The sequence below is a fragment of the Myotis yumanensis genome, unplaced genomic scaffold, assembly GCF_028538775.1.
Source record: "Myotis yumanensis isolate MYYU_CA2020_CCGP unplaced genomic scaffold, mMyoYum1.0.hap1 SCAF_2, whole genome shotgun sequence".
Taxonomy (NCBI): domain Eukaryota; kingdom Metazoa; phylum Chordata; class Mammalia; order Chiroptera; family Vespertilionidae; genus Myotis; species Myotis yumanensis.
Window position 1 is genome coordinate 182,070,907 of NW_027223753.1, and position 14,172 is coordinate 182,085,078.

The 14,172-nt window shown below is 35.7% G+C and overlaps 1 protein-coding gene across 1 annotated transcript in view; it reads right to left on the minus strand.

Moving 5' to 3' along the window:
• Positions 1-14,172, minus strand: part of NAALADL2 (N-acetylated alpha-linked acidic dipeptidase like 2) — a 796,115-nt gene that overhangs the window by 292,734 nt on the left and 489,209 nt on the right. Inside the window, exons 7-8 of the mRNA XM_070403625.1 lie at positions 3,148-3,240; positions 203-408 (exon numbers count right to left, since the gene is read on the minus strand). Of these exons, the coding sequence (XP_070259726.1) occupies positions 203-408; positions 3,148-3,240 (299 nt within the window). The remainder of the gene's footprint in view (positions 1-202; positions 409-3,147; positions 3,241-14,172) is intronic.

Genomic DNA, 14,172 nt, shown 5'->3' on the forward strand with positions numbered 1-14,172 from the left:
GTGGCAGATCATACACAATTCACTGTGGTCCAACTCTAATCCCCCTTCATTCTTCTGAGTGATTTCAGCAACCTAGCAGATATGACATCCTGATTGAAATTCACAATCTTGTCCTTGGCTTTGACAATTTTACTCTGTCTACTTTGCTGAGAGGGAGAGAGAGAGAGAGAGAGAGAGAGAATACTATTGAATGTACATTTACCTCTCCCCATTCATATGAGCCAATATTGCCAAACTCTGTTCCTCCCCAGGAACAGAAAACAATGCTGCGGTCTGGTCTCCACCCTCTCTTCACTCTTAACATCAAGGCCTGGATGAAAGCTGTGATTATGGCAGTGCTGCTGGCCCACTCCTGCCCCCTGTAACTGGATGTAGTATGATGGTGGCTGCCAACTATGATATACCGGTCTGGAAATAGAAAGAAACAAGAGCCATTAAAACAAAATATAAACCCTAACAATAAACTTAATGACATTTACATAATCCTTTTGCACAACTGAGCAACAATTATGCAAAATTGTTCTAATAATTAAGACTACTTTACATTTTTTCACCCCTGTCTTGATTCACACATCTGTGTATATCAAAGCAGAGGCAGCTGCTGAACCCAATTATGAACCCAAAGCTTAGATTCATATTACTGTCCTCTGTGACATGCATATTAATTAGTGAGGTATACAAATATGCCACAATGAAACCTTTATCTAACATTTTCCCAGAATCATAGTGGGAAGTGCCCTGTAAACAATGTCTGTATGCTCAGTAAATATTAATGAACTATTAATACATTGAGGGAGCAGTTATTTCGTAGCTTTAAATATTAAAAATGTGGTAGTTATGTATGGATTTTTGCAATAAGTATTTAGGGAATTAATTATAGTTTTAGCCTCATTTCTTTCTCTCAAGAATAAAAAATCGACAATAGCAAAAGGCATTCAATTACTCTAAAAGTCTCCTTTTCACATATTTTATTTTATATAATCATACAAAATCTATTAGATATGCTCTTAGAAAGGTCTCAATGACACATGGAATGCCTACTCAATGTACATTACTGATTACTGTCATCAATAAGTAGGCTAAAGACATGCTCCCAGAGTTTTCTCTGATTTTCTTGTCAGTGACTGTTATTGGTACAGAGCTAAATGTATTTGCTTAGTGGGCCTACACATTTGTGTAAAATGATTTCTTCATTGAGTATCACCGCATTAGGAGAATGTCTCATAGCTTGATGCTTAAGTTTGCAGACTCTGAGGCCTGCCTGCATGGGTTTGAAGCCAGGTTATTCAACTTACTAGTTGTGTGACTGTGGGAAGCTTATTTAATCATTCTATGTATTAATTTCTTCAACCATAAAATGGGAATAAAAATAGGACATACAGCATTCAATTGTTCTCAAGTTTAAGTGAACTATTATTTGTAATGCACTTTGAACAGTGCCTGATACATAATAAGTACTACATATGTGTAGAATAAATTAATCATCAGTTGACTCATGGTATCAAAAGGCTACCTCATGGGAAACATCACTGTGTGAAGCTATTTTAGATTTCCACACTGATATTGGAGCCAGCGGTGTCTTTGATCTGCCAACATGTCATCAACATTTCATTAACAATATACATAGTGTGTCTGCAAATGTTGGAACCCTGGGACTTTATTCACTCATTTCCCAGATATGTGTGAAAGTTCTGTTTGAATTGTATATTATAAACAAGAATCTAAAAATCTTAATAATGTTTGATGATAGTTTCTAATGTTCAGAGTCATTAAAATTATGTGATGTTTTAGTTTAGGACTTAAAAAAGACATTAGAAGCTTTGCTGTTATGCACAGAAGTATACTACTGGTAAATTGATTAAATATTTTTTCTATATTGAATCTTTATAAGGGAAGTTTTTACACTAAAGCTAATATAATATTGTACAATTTGGTTTTTCAATAATAACTTGCAAATGCAGTGATGTTGATAAATACAGAGGTGGGCAAAAATAGGTCTACAGATGTTCGTATGGAAAAAACATGCAGGTTATGATTATTACAATAGCTTTATTAACTCTCTGTTTTGCATAGTCACAACTATAAACCAACTTTTGCCAACCTTTGTATTTCTAGTGCTTCAATTAGATATCCTTATTAGGGGAATTTGTTAAAATTCAATGGTAAGAATTTTGAAATGTGTGTATATCTTCTGTTATTGAGCAGAAATTGTTCAGCATGTCTAGAATAAGTAAATCAGAGGAAATATATACTTCCCATTAATTTTGTAAGAGTTGTCTGGTAAGAAACTAAGGGGATATAAAACTTGATCTCAGAAATCTCTGGATTAGCAACTGTAGGGTCAATTTAACTAAAGTCATAGAGAATACTGTCCAAGGAGAGCTAGAGTAAATGTCCTAAACAAATTAATAGAAGTCGCACAAGTGTACTCAAAACTTTGTTGCATTCTACACTGTATACGAAGCGCACCAGACAGTAATATGTGATCCAATCTCACAATGTATTTGAAAGTATTGCTTTTAATCTCTTAATATATGTGTCCGTTATTTTTACTTTTTTGGCCTGTATAACATTAGCCCAAGATTCAGTCGGCATCCTGTAACAAAGTGTAAATTATTTAAAATGTAACCAGGTGATCATTTTCATAAGCATCTTCGAAACCTAAAGCCATGCAACCCTTTGGCAGAATTGTCAGTGGACCATGGGTCAGAGAGAGGACATAGATAAATGGATTAGATTTTAAGAAAAAGCAAGCAAACAGAAAAGCCCCACATGTCATTAAAACATAAACATTTTATTTTTTTCAAAAAGTATTTTTTAAATAAAAATACCTTTGACACTGTTACAGTGAATAAAGGGAAAACAAAAAGAGAGAAGACATTGGCTTGTACAGCTTATCGTCACCAGCCACATGCCAGTTTAATTTTGTTTTGATTTCTTCACTGCTATGATTTACTTTTGAAGAGATATTATAAGAAAGAAAATAAAGATCCACTTCATGGTTTCATATTGTCCCCCTCTTAGAGAGGTATAAACTTCTGGTTACACCTAAGAGAGCAGATTTAACTATGCTATTAAATTATTATAGAGCAATTCTTTGTGATGTTTTGTGTAAAATGTAGATTGCAAATTCTTTACCATACTTACCTGGAGAAGCCACTCCCTTTAAATATCCAACAACATTAGTAATTGTGTTGAATGTTGTGACTGTTTGAACTTGCATGTTGACAATTATTTTTTCTGAAAAAAAAAATAAAGATGATTGTTCTCTATATTTTATGTCTTTTCTTAAACATTCAAATGTATTTACCCAGTATCATCAGCAAAATAATTCTGAATAAGTAAGTTTTTAAAGATAGCTGAAGTTACACCTTTTTGACAAATATTTATTCAACACTTTGTATAACTCTATTTTAAGTACCTGCTATGCAATGATGACTAATACGCAATTGCTAGCCTCATAGAACTACAGAGCCGAACATAGGCAATTCTAACGTTCATATTTAGAGATACATATAATGGAGTTCAACATGAGAGCACATAGAAGACGGCCTTGAGGAGATGTGGACAACTCGTATTTTTAAAGAAAGAAAAATACATATGAAGATAAACCATTCCAAAGAATTTTAGGTTCTTTTCTAACATCAGAAAAAGAACATGCGGAATATAATTCAAATGTTCCTGTATGGTGCATTGTTACATTATCACTTTGAAAACTGTAAAGCATTACACACATTAAAAGAACACCTTAAGTATACATATTTTCAAATATTAGATTCCTCATTTCCACCTGTGTTTGTAGGTCTCTCTCCTGTAGTCTAAATCTCCACCAATTGCCCTGCCTCTTTGAGTTCTATTCATGCTTGACATTATTTTTTTTATAACAAATAAGGCAAAGGCACCCATCAGGAGGGACTCCAGTCACAGTTCTAAAGTGATCTCTGAAGGCTTTAGGTGTTAACGTGTTAATCCTGTATTTAGTGGAATCTGTAAGTCAGGGGGTTTCTAGGGGAGGCTCTAGGGCAGCCAGATGGTAGTGGTGGGGTGGGGTGGGAGGCAATAACCAAGCAGCTAATTTAAAATAGACATGCTCTAGTTCTGACAGCCTTTCCAATGGCACTTCCGACTGCTAGCTAAAATTGTTAGGAAAAACAAGTTGTTTCTTCCTTGATTGTACCATACTAACAAGTTAAATGGAAAATCCATATACTGAGTCTGTTAAAATTATAACTAAGACAAGAGTAAAGAGGTCCTGAGAGAATACCTGAGTGCCCCATGCATGAAGAAAGGAAATCCGCTTAGAGCCTGAGGATGGTGGTTTCAATTTGAATGCTATGCATCTTTGTTTACTTTACATTAATATAGCTTAGTTGTTTAGAATAGCTTCAGGTCTACAGAAAACTTAACAGAAAGTACAGTTCTAAATATCCTTTCCCTTTCCCCAATTATTAACATCTCTCATTAGTGTGATACATTTATTGCATTAATAAGGCAATATTAATATGTTTTTACTGAAGATCACACTTCGTTTTGTGCACTCCTATGGGTTTTGACAAATGCACAATGATATGCATCCAACATTACCGAATAGTAATCATACACATCATACAGGATAGATTCATTGCCCAAAATATCTCCTGTGCTTTACCTATTCATCTTTTCCCTCCACCCTCGCTCCTGAGTTCCTGGCAACCACTGATCTTTTAAATGTCTCCAAATTTTTGCCTTTTCAAAAATATCATATAGTTGGACTCATATGTTTGTTTTTAATATGGGTTTAATTCCCTTTTCTAAGTCTGTTCCAAATAGTCCAGGTAAGTGAACATTAGATAAAATAATCATTATCATATAGTTTCTTAAAAATCTTTCCAGCTTATTCTTTAGTTAGATATGGATGAGGACTTTTGTCTGTTCTAAGATCAAATATTCTTTTTTGGGGGGTAATTCAGCAATAAGAAAACCTTACAATATATACAAATGTGCATGTACAATTAATACAAATGTGCAATATACTGCTTGCAAATATTCCTTATATTAATACAGTGCTTAAAATTTATAATAGCCACTTTCACACACACACGCTAATTTTCATTGGATCTCAATAATTTTCTAAACCACCAAGTTAAATATCTTCTATTATCCTCATTTACAGAATGAAGCACATAGGAGCAAAACTGGGACTCAAACCAGGTCTTTATATAAACATTTTTTTATCTGAAAAATAAAGCATCTCACTGTAAGACTCCCTTTTTTATTATGAGAACTTCATCATATATAAACAAATACAAATAATATAATATATGATGATGATCCACACCTGCTTTTAACATTTTATTTTACTATGGATCCTTCATCATACCCTTTCCCAATGGACAAATAACTACAGTCTTATAAATTTAGTTCTTTAAGGTTGTTAATCATTTCCAGTTTTTTGTTATATAGATATAGATAGGTGGATAGATTTATAAGCAGACAGATAGATGTAGGTATATATGGGCATAGGCACACACAGACAGGAAGACTCAATTATTTTACAGGCTATTCCAATTTATACAAATTATTTTTTTTCCACTTAGCATTACATTTTTCATAAAAGTAAATGGAGATCTATAGCATTCATTTTAACTGCTAAGACGTATTTGGTTGTAGAATCAACCCAGTTTATGCTACAATTCTATTACTGAGGATTAGTGAGGTCATTTACAAATTTTCAGCATTACATGTGGCAAAGAACATTTTACATTTTTTTGTATATGTGTGCCACGCATTCTCAAATAGATAACTAGAAGTAGAATTTCTGAATTATTATATAGTGTGGGTAACTTCAACTTTATTAGCTATGTAGAAATTGCTCCAAAGACTTTTAAATTTTGACATTTTGATGTGTACAAAAATTTCATTATTGTCTTATTTTGCATTGCCTTGTTTACTAGTGAGGTTGAACAATTTTTTGTATGTATATTCATAATTCCAGTTTATTCTTCAACCATTTTTCCTTAACTTGTTTATCATTTAGGTATTTTTGTACAATTTTTAATTGTAATATTATGCACTTGTTCATTATATGTATTAAAATATTTTTCAACCTGTGATTTTCATTTTCTTGCTAATTATTATATTTTAAAATATTAATATGTTCAAATTTGTCAATACTGAGTACTAGGGAGGTTGTTTGTTTTGTTTTGTGTTATGCAGGAAACTTTCTCATTCTGATGTCAGGAAAATGTTCCTCAAATATTTTAAAGATGAATTTTCAAATTTGTGTATTTAATCCAGACAGAATCTGTTATGAAGTAAAACTTAACTTTACCTCTGCCCTATGGATAGCCAATTATTCTCACTTAATTTATTGAAGTATTAATTAAGCTGCTGTCATATAACGAGATCTAATTCATATATGGATTTGTTTATAGCCTTGCTATTACATTTGATTTTAACCAGTGCCATACTTTTTAAATTAATATAACTTTATAATGAATGAAATGATGGGTCTTCAATAATCATCATCATTATACTCATGTAATTATTATTACTCAATTTTGGGGATACTTATGGACCATTATTTTCATATGAACTTATATATTAGTTTGGCATGTATCATGAAAAGTCATTTCAGGATTTTATTAGGATTGCATTAAAGTAATATACCCATTTGAGGAAATTATACTGAGTCTTCCATCAATGAACACGCTATGTCTCTCAATTTATTTCAGTTGCTTTAATAAAGTTTGTTTTTTTTTCTTCATAAAGGTTTTATACAACTGTTAATACATTTATTTTTAGTTTCTCTGTTAACAAATTATAACATGTATAACATATTCTATTGTGTAAAAGCATGCTATTTAATTTTGCATCCTGGTCTTACAATGAGCCTTTTTATTAATCTCCTGTATATTCTAATACTTAATTATAGGGTTTTTATTTTCTTAGTTTCAAGGTAAACAATTACTTATTGAAAAAGGATAATTGTGTTTATTCCTTTCACATTTCCATAGCTTTGACTGACTGTTTGCATCATCTTGCCTAGGACTGCCAGTGCAGTGTGGAACGGGAACAGTGAGAACAGCATTCTTTGGTCCTTGCTTTGTGTTTTTCACTTTAAATATGTTACCAAGGTTTTATTATTTTAAAAAATATGTTTTCTATACTTTTCTGGAAATGTTCCTTTATTAGATGAGAAAGATCATTTCTATTCTTACTTTGATAAGAGGTTTTATTATAAAGAATTGTTGAATAATGTTTTGAAATAATTGTAAGATTTTTCACTTTATATTGTGAAATAAAATGCATATGTTCCCGGAATGAACTCTGTTTGGTCATCTGTATTCTGTATTATGTTATTACTGTTTTTGGATATTTGCATATATATTTATGTGACTGACCACTTCACTTCTCATTTGTTCTTTTCTTATTTTGATATCTGTATTATACAATTTCACAATTTTTTGTTGTTGTTAATCCTCACTTGAGGATATTTTTCCATTGATTTTTAGGGAGAGTGGAAGAGAGAGGGAAAGACAGAGAGAAACATTGATGTGAGAGAAACACATTGATTGGTTGCCCCTGCATGAGTCTGACCAGGGCCCATGCAGGAAGGAGACTGCCACTAGGGTAACTGTCCTTGACCTGAATTGAATCCTGAGACCCTTTGGTCCGCAGGCCAAGGCCTATCCACTGAGCCAAACTGGCTAGGGCAATCTCACAAATATTTAGAAATCTTTGCTCCTTTTCATAGATTCTGTAAAAGTTTATATAGCATGAGTGATCATCCATTTTACGAAGGAGTGCTAGGATTCATGCATAAACCTATTTGATCCTGATACCTTCTGTGAAGAGGGGTGGGGAGGAATGATATATATTTTTATATTCTTATTTCATTTCATTTCTTTAATATTTGCAAACAAATATTATTAAAATGATTATAAGTATATTCAGATTTTTAAGATGTTTTTCTTCTAAATTGATTTGCATTTAGTTGTTCATTCTATTCTTATGCTTTAAAAAAATAACTGCCACTTAATGCCATTTTGTCTTCTTTTCTATTTCTAAAATTAACTTAATTATGCCTTTTATCCTTCATCACTTTTGCTAAAAATAAGTTAATTTATCAATATTCCTAAAGAACACATTTTGGAGTTCATAATTAATCATTATTATTATTTTTTCACATCAATTTTGTTTTATACTTGTTGGTTTTGCTAAATTTTACTTCAATATATTCTCTTATTTTTTTCCTATCTTCTTAAGTTAAATTAGTTCATTACCTTTCATCTCTTTCTCTCTCTCTCTCTCTCTCTCTCTATATATATATATATCCTATATAATAAAAGGGTGATATGCAAATTGACCCTAATGGCATAATGACCAGAACAACCGCTGGACCAGTCACTATGAGGCACACTGACCACCTCTTGGTCCCTTCTCCTGGCCGTCAGGCACCAATCACCTGATGACGAATGGGGAACCAAGGGTGGTGTCGGCGGGGGGCAGGACTGGCTGCGGGCAGCTGGGGAATATGGCCCAGATTGCAGGCCAGGCCTAGGGACCATACCCGTGCATGAATTTTGTGTGCTGGGCCTCTAGTGTGTATATATATATATATATATTCACATTTTCACATACATATGCATTTAAGGCTACAAATTTTCTATGTAGTAATAGTACATTAATTTTGATCTATGTTATTATATTATGATTCCAACATTTTAAATTTCTGTTGAAATTCTTTCTACATATGTATTAAGGTAATTTTTAAAATATTTAAATATGAGATGTATCTTACTGTTTTGATATTGATGTCTAACTTAACACTACGGTGTCGGGTGAATTTCCCGCCAAAATATAAGATGGCGCGGGCAATTATTTCGGTTTCCCGCGCAAAATCAGGGATTTTTATGATACCTATTACCCCAATGGGTATGAAACGGTTCGCATACGCAGGTAGGTATCTTTGTGAACGGCAAACAAACAAATATTTGGTAATACGCAGTTACAATCGGCCCGAGTTTACACGTTTCCCGCACTCCACCGCAAATCTATATGAACCGAGTTAAGACGGCTCCCGCGGAGTACGCGCAATTCACGCGAGCCGACTTAACTCATTTCCCGCACTCCAAGTGTTAATTATGTATAAAAAACAAAGTCTGTATGCTACTGATACTATGATATTAGGTGAAATTTGCTTTGTGACTCTATGGGTAATTACATCTGATAAGTAGAAAATAAATATTTTTTATAAATGTCCCATATTATTAATGTGTGTTCCCTATGATATGGCTGAAGCATTCCATGTATATGTCCAAGCTTGAAAAAATGTGTGGCTATAACTTTATTGTTCTATGTATTTTCCCTGTTAGATTATTGATATACTAGAAGCCTGGTGCATGAAATGCATGCACAGGAGAGGTGTCCCTTAGGCCAGCCTGTGCCCTCTCGCAATCCGGGACCCCTCAGGTAGGGTCCCTAGGCCTGGCCCGCAATCGGGGCCTATCAGTGCTTTCCTTCCCCAGGCTGCCAGCAGCTGGCCCTGCCCCTGCCCCTGCCATGCTGCCACTGCTTGCCCTCTTTGCTGCACTCCCCTCTATTCCCCCCACGACCAGTAGCCTCTCTCTGCTGGCAACAGGCATGGGGTTCCATCACTTGGCTGGCCTGAGCCTCCCTCTGCTGGGCAATCGCTGGCTGGCCTCATACAACCACCACAACATCGCTGGCCAGTGTCCTGGGCCTCCCTCTGTGGGGCAATTAATCACATGGCCCCCAGATCAATCCTCCAGCAGAAGAAGGCCCTGCCCACCCACCACAGCACTGCCAACTGGGTGGCTTGGGCCTCCCTCTGCGGCCGCTGGTCAGGTGGCCTAGACCTCCTTCTGTGGGGCAATGGATCACAGGGCTGTGCAATCTATCACTCAGAAGAGGGAGGCCCCACCCACCCGACCAGGGCGACGCGAGGGACCACTGCGCAGAGGGTGGCCTGGGCCTACCTCTTTGGGGCTATTGCAGAGCCCCGCCCTGCAAATCAATCACCCTGCCAGCCGGTGGCCTGGGCCTCCCTCTGTGATGAATCGTAGAGCCCCCTCATCGATCGCCCTGTAGAGGGTGCCCTGGGCCTCCCTCTGCAGGGCAATCGTGGGGTGATGGCAGGGGCCCCCAGCCAATCACATCACACCTGCCTTGGCTGGTCTGGCACCAGTGCATGTCATAGAGTGTTCATCTGGAAGGTTGTCCAGACATTCTGCTGTTCAGTCATTCAGTCATTTTGCATATTATGCTTTATTATAGACTAGTAGCTCTTCACATGAATCTGTGCACCAGTAGCTCACCAGTAGCGCGCTGCTGCCCTCCTGTAGCTCCCCCCACCCCCCTTCCCCCACCCCGGTAGCTCTCTCAGCTGCCAGCTTGTAGCTCACTGCCCCACCCTCCTGCTGATCCGTAATCCGGTCGTTATGTAGTCCATTTGCATATTACATCTTTATTATATAGGATGTTAAAATTTCCCATGTAATGTCAGTTTATCCTAGCCATACTATAAAATTTTTCGTTGTATATTTTAGACTAATTTCTTGTATACAATTTGGAATTGCTATGATTTTCTTATTTCTATAAAAATACATAAATTTTTTTCTTCATATCTTCTCTATCCCAATATTTCTCTACAGTCCTCCCCCGCCCTTTGATATTAATATAATTACTTAGCCTTTCTTTGGCTTAGTGTTTCTCTGATACATATTTTCCCAGCATTACATTTACTTTTGCCAGGCACCCCAGGAACTTATCTGGATTAGAGACAATTTTTATGAGAATTTCTTGGCTTGGATTTTCTATACTACAATGGTAATAAAAAGTGTGAGCCAGGGAGTTTGATTTCTAAATGCAGATTTAATTTTTTTTTTTTCAACCAGAACTCAGACAGAAGAAAGCATTTCTCCAACAGTAGGTAGATTTCTTTCTAGCGTTCCCACTTTCACCCCATGGTCTTGATTTTACATAGGAATGTTATTACAACTTCCTTATGGAAACATAATCATGCTTTTTGTCCCAATGTGATTACTATGTCCCCACCGTAATTAATCAGGATCCATAACCTCCCAACACAAGGCAACCACAGTGTCAGCTCTTTTGATTATTTTTTTTGGTTCTTTGTTCTGTCTTCATTTTTGTTTCTGGGTATTTGAAAATCTCTTTTAATATTTGCTTTTGAAAACATTTTCCCTTCTATATCATACAGAGTTCCTAAACTATTTATATGGATGATTTCATATTATCCTGCCCTCTTCTACATTCTGGAGTCTTGAGAAAGATACTGTATTTACATGGGATCTTTCTTACTGATAGGACTTCCTTATGTATCACTGGGCAAAGCCCCGCTCCACATGATGACTTGTAACATAACAAAACACATATTTTATCCAAATTTTATTTACACCTAAATATATCATGTTGATTCTAATAAGTATTGTTTTCTATTATTCCATATCCATAATTGTAAACAAAATTGCAGAGTCCTTTTTCTTTCAATAGAAGCAGCACCATGATCACATTTTGAATTTTAATAATGAATGTCAGTAAGTTCTTGAATAAACTTTCACTCTCATAATGCATCTACTACTACTGGCATTGCTAATTCGAACAACCTATTGGTAAAGCAATATTCGTTTTCATAGAAATAACAATGCAATCCTGTGCCTTGGAACTTATCCTATAAGAATAATTAAACTCTTTGCAGTATAGTTTATAATATAAATTACAGAAAACAACCTAAGTATCCCAAACATGGAAATTACTTAGACAAGTATAATAAAATGTGTGGCTGCTAAAATGTAAAATAATACTTAAGACCATGGTATATTATAAATGACAAGAACAACATACAAAGAGGTACACAGGATAATCCAACTTGGTAAAATGTGTGTATTTGTGGACAACATATCCAAAAGGAAAGATTAATAAATGAAATCAAAATTGGTTTAGAAAAGCCTCCTCACATCTGCTGGGATGAAATGCTGTTGTGAAGAAGCTTGAGCAAACCTGAACTCTTGGGTATTTCCTTCTCTCTTCCACCTTCCCAAAGCTGGTGAAATTAAAACCTAAGGAGACTGTCGCTTCATTGTATAACATTGGATCCCTGAAAATTAAGGATGCCTAGTGAACTGGCAAAAACTGAGGGTGGTTTCGAATAGTTGCATAGTACCTGAGAACACATAGACTCTCTCTCACTGTACACATCACGGAAGATATAAACAGGGGCCTAACTTCACTCCGTCCTCCTGTAAGTCACAGGAGTTGTAGCTGATACGTCCAGGGAAACATGATCTCCCACCAAAATGCCAACTTACCTGAGGTCCACAACCCACATGAAAGAAAGTTAGTACAATGAACACATAAACTACCCAAATAAAGATACTGAAACAGTATGTTAATTTAGAAGTAAGCATTGTAATTAAACTCAACATGGGAAGAAAATGTATTAGCAATAAACAAATAGGCAGACAACATTTTTAAAAAGTGAAAATAAATAATAGGTATAAAATAGAATATGAAAATAAATATACCAATAAATGGAAGGAGTAGAGAGAGATGGTAATGTTAGCATAGGTAGTTATTAACAAAGGAAGGGAACAAATGGAATCAGGCATTAAGCTGGAGTAACTAGGAAGGGGAAACTTCATAGTCACTTCCTGAGAGGGTAATTAAAGCTCAATCTGGAGATTCCTTATGTGATCCCAGCAAAACAGAATTAAAAGAACTGATATGATCAATTGCTATTCTTCTTGTGTTTATGCAAATAATCTGACTGAATTGAAACTGGACTTAATGCAGTCAATAAATTGATCTTCATTTAGCTCTTTAATAAAAATAAGGTTAATTTTAAGGGGAGAAATTGTGTTTAAATCATAATGTCCAGTTGTGGATTTTAGACTCTAGTTAAGTTCATTGTCTTCAAATTTTTGTCTTTCAACTAGAAATTGAACTGGATCCTGAATTCTTCTAGTTTTCTTCAAGCATCCAAACTAATGTTTCATTTTTATCCCATCTTTGGACGTGGAATTACTAAGAACTAAAACTATTTTTCTTGACACTGTGTATGCCATACCAAATTTACCTGAGCACCTGATGATATCACTAGAAATATTCAAACTTCAGACAGAGGACTTTTCAGGTTGTCACTGCTTGCTTTCTTTTCATTCCAGCAAAATAAACTTTTGAGCCTTACATCTAAAAACATTTTCACCTTACAGTAGCCTCCAAAATGGATTAATAATTTGCTCTGATCATTAACTTTCATTTTTTTCTCTTTTGTTTTCATAGGCATAAACCTTCTTACATACCTGATTACTTGTTTACACAATATAAACTTCACTTTGGAAGCCCAGCCTACATTGCTGCCTCCTGAAATGACACTCAGCAGCTTAGCTGCACTGACTTGTTATCGGGTGAAACAAGATGGTTGAGCAGGTGAAATGTGAAGTGGTGTATGGGCTTTGCTTCTGGAATGCAAAACTTTATTATTTAAAAGGTGGGACTGAAGGGACCAAAATTCTGCCACCAAAAGCAGCTTTTCCTTTCTGCCCAAAAGATCCAGACAGAAACAACCTGCTTCAGGAAGGAGATCTTAGGCTGTTGCCCTTGGCCTCCTTTGAACTGAGTTTGGTAAACAGGCTTCAGATAGGTGTGACACACCTTTGTCCAGGGAAGCCCCCGCTCCAATTTAATCTTGCGCACTATAAAGTCAGTCCCTCTCTCTATCATCTGGTTCTTACTTCTCATCAGACCTTTAGTTGCTATAATTCTCTTCATTTTCGTCCATGCTTTTTCAACCTTCTTGTCAAATCTGTCACCTCTAGGATGTCCAACAGTGCCAGCCTCTAGGCGTTGTGCATGCTGTCTTCCAAGGAGAGTAACAGACTGACCTGGAACTTACAAAACCCCTTTCCCCCATGTATAGGCCCCCCTCCTCTTTTGACTCCCTTCTTCTTTTTGGCAGATAGCAAGCATCTCTGGGCCCAGGGATAGGCAGGACTACACCTCTCTTCACAGCTGGAAGAAGCTACAGAAAATGAGACCCCCATCCATCTCTCCTTGTAAAAGGCAAGGGTCCAGGATTCTTGAGGGGGAAATGTTAGCATAGGTGACTATTTAGTTATTAACAAAGGAAGGAATCAAATGTAATCAGAC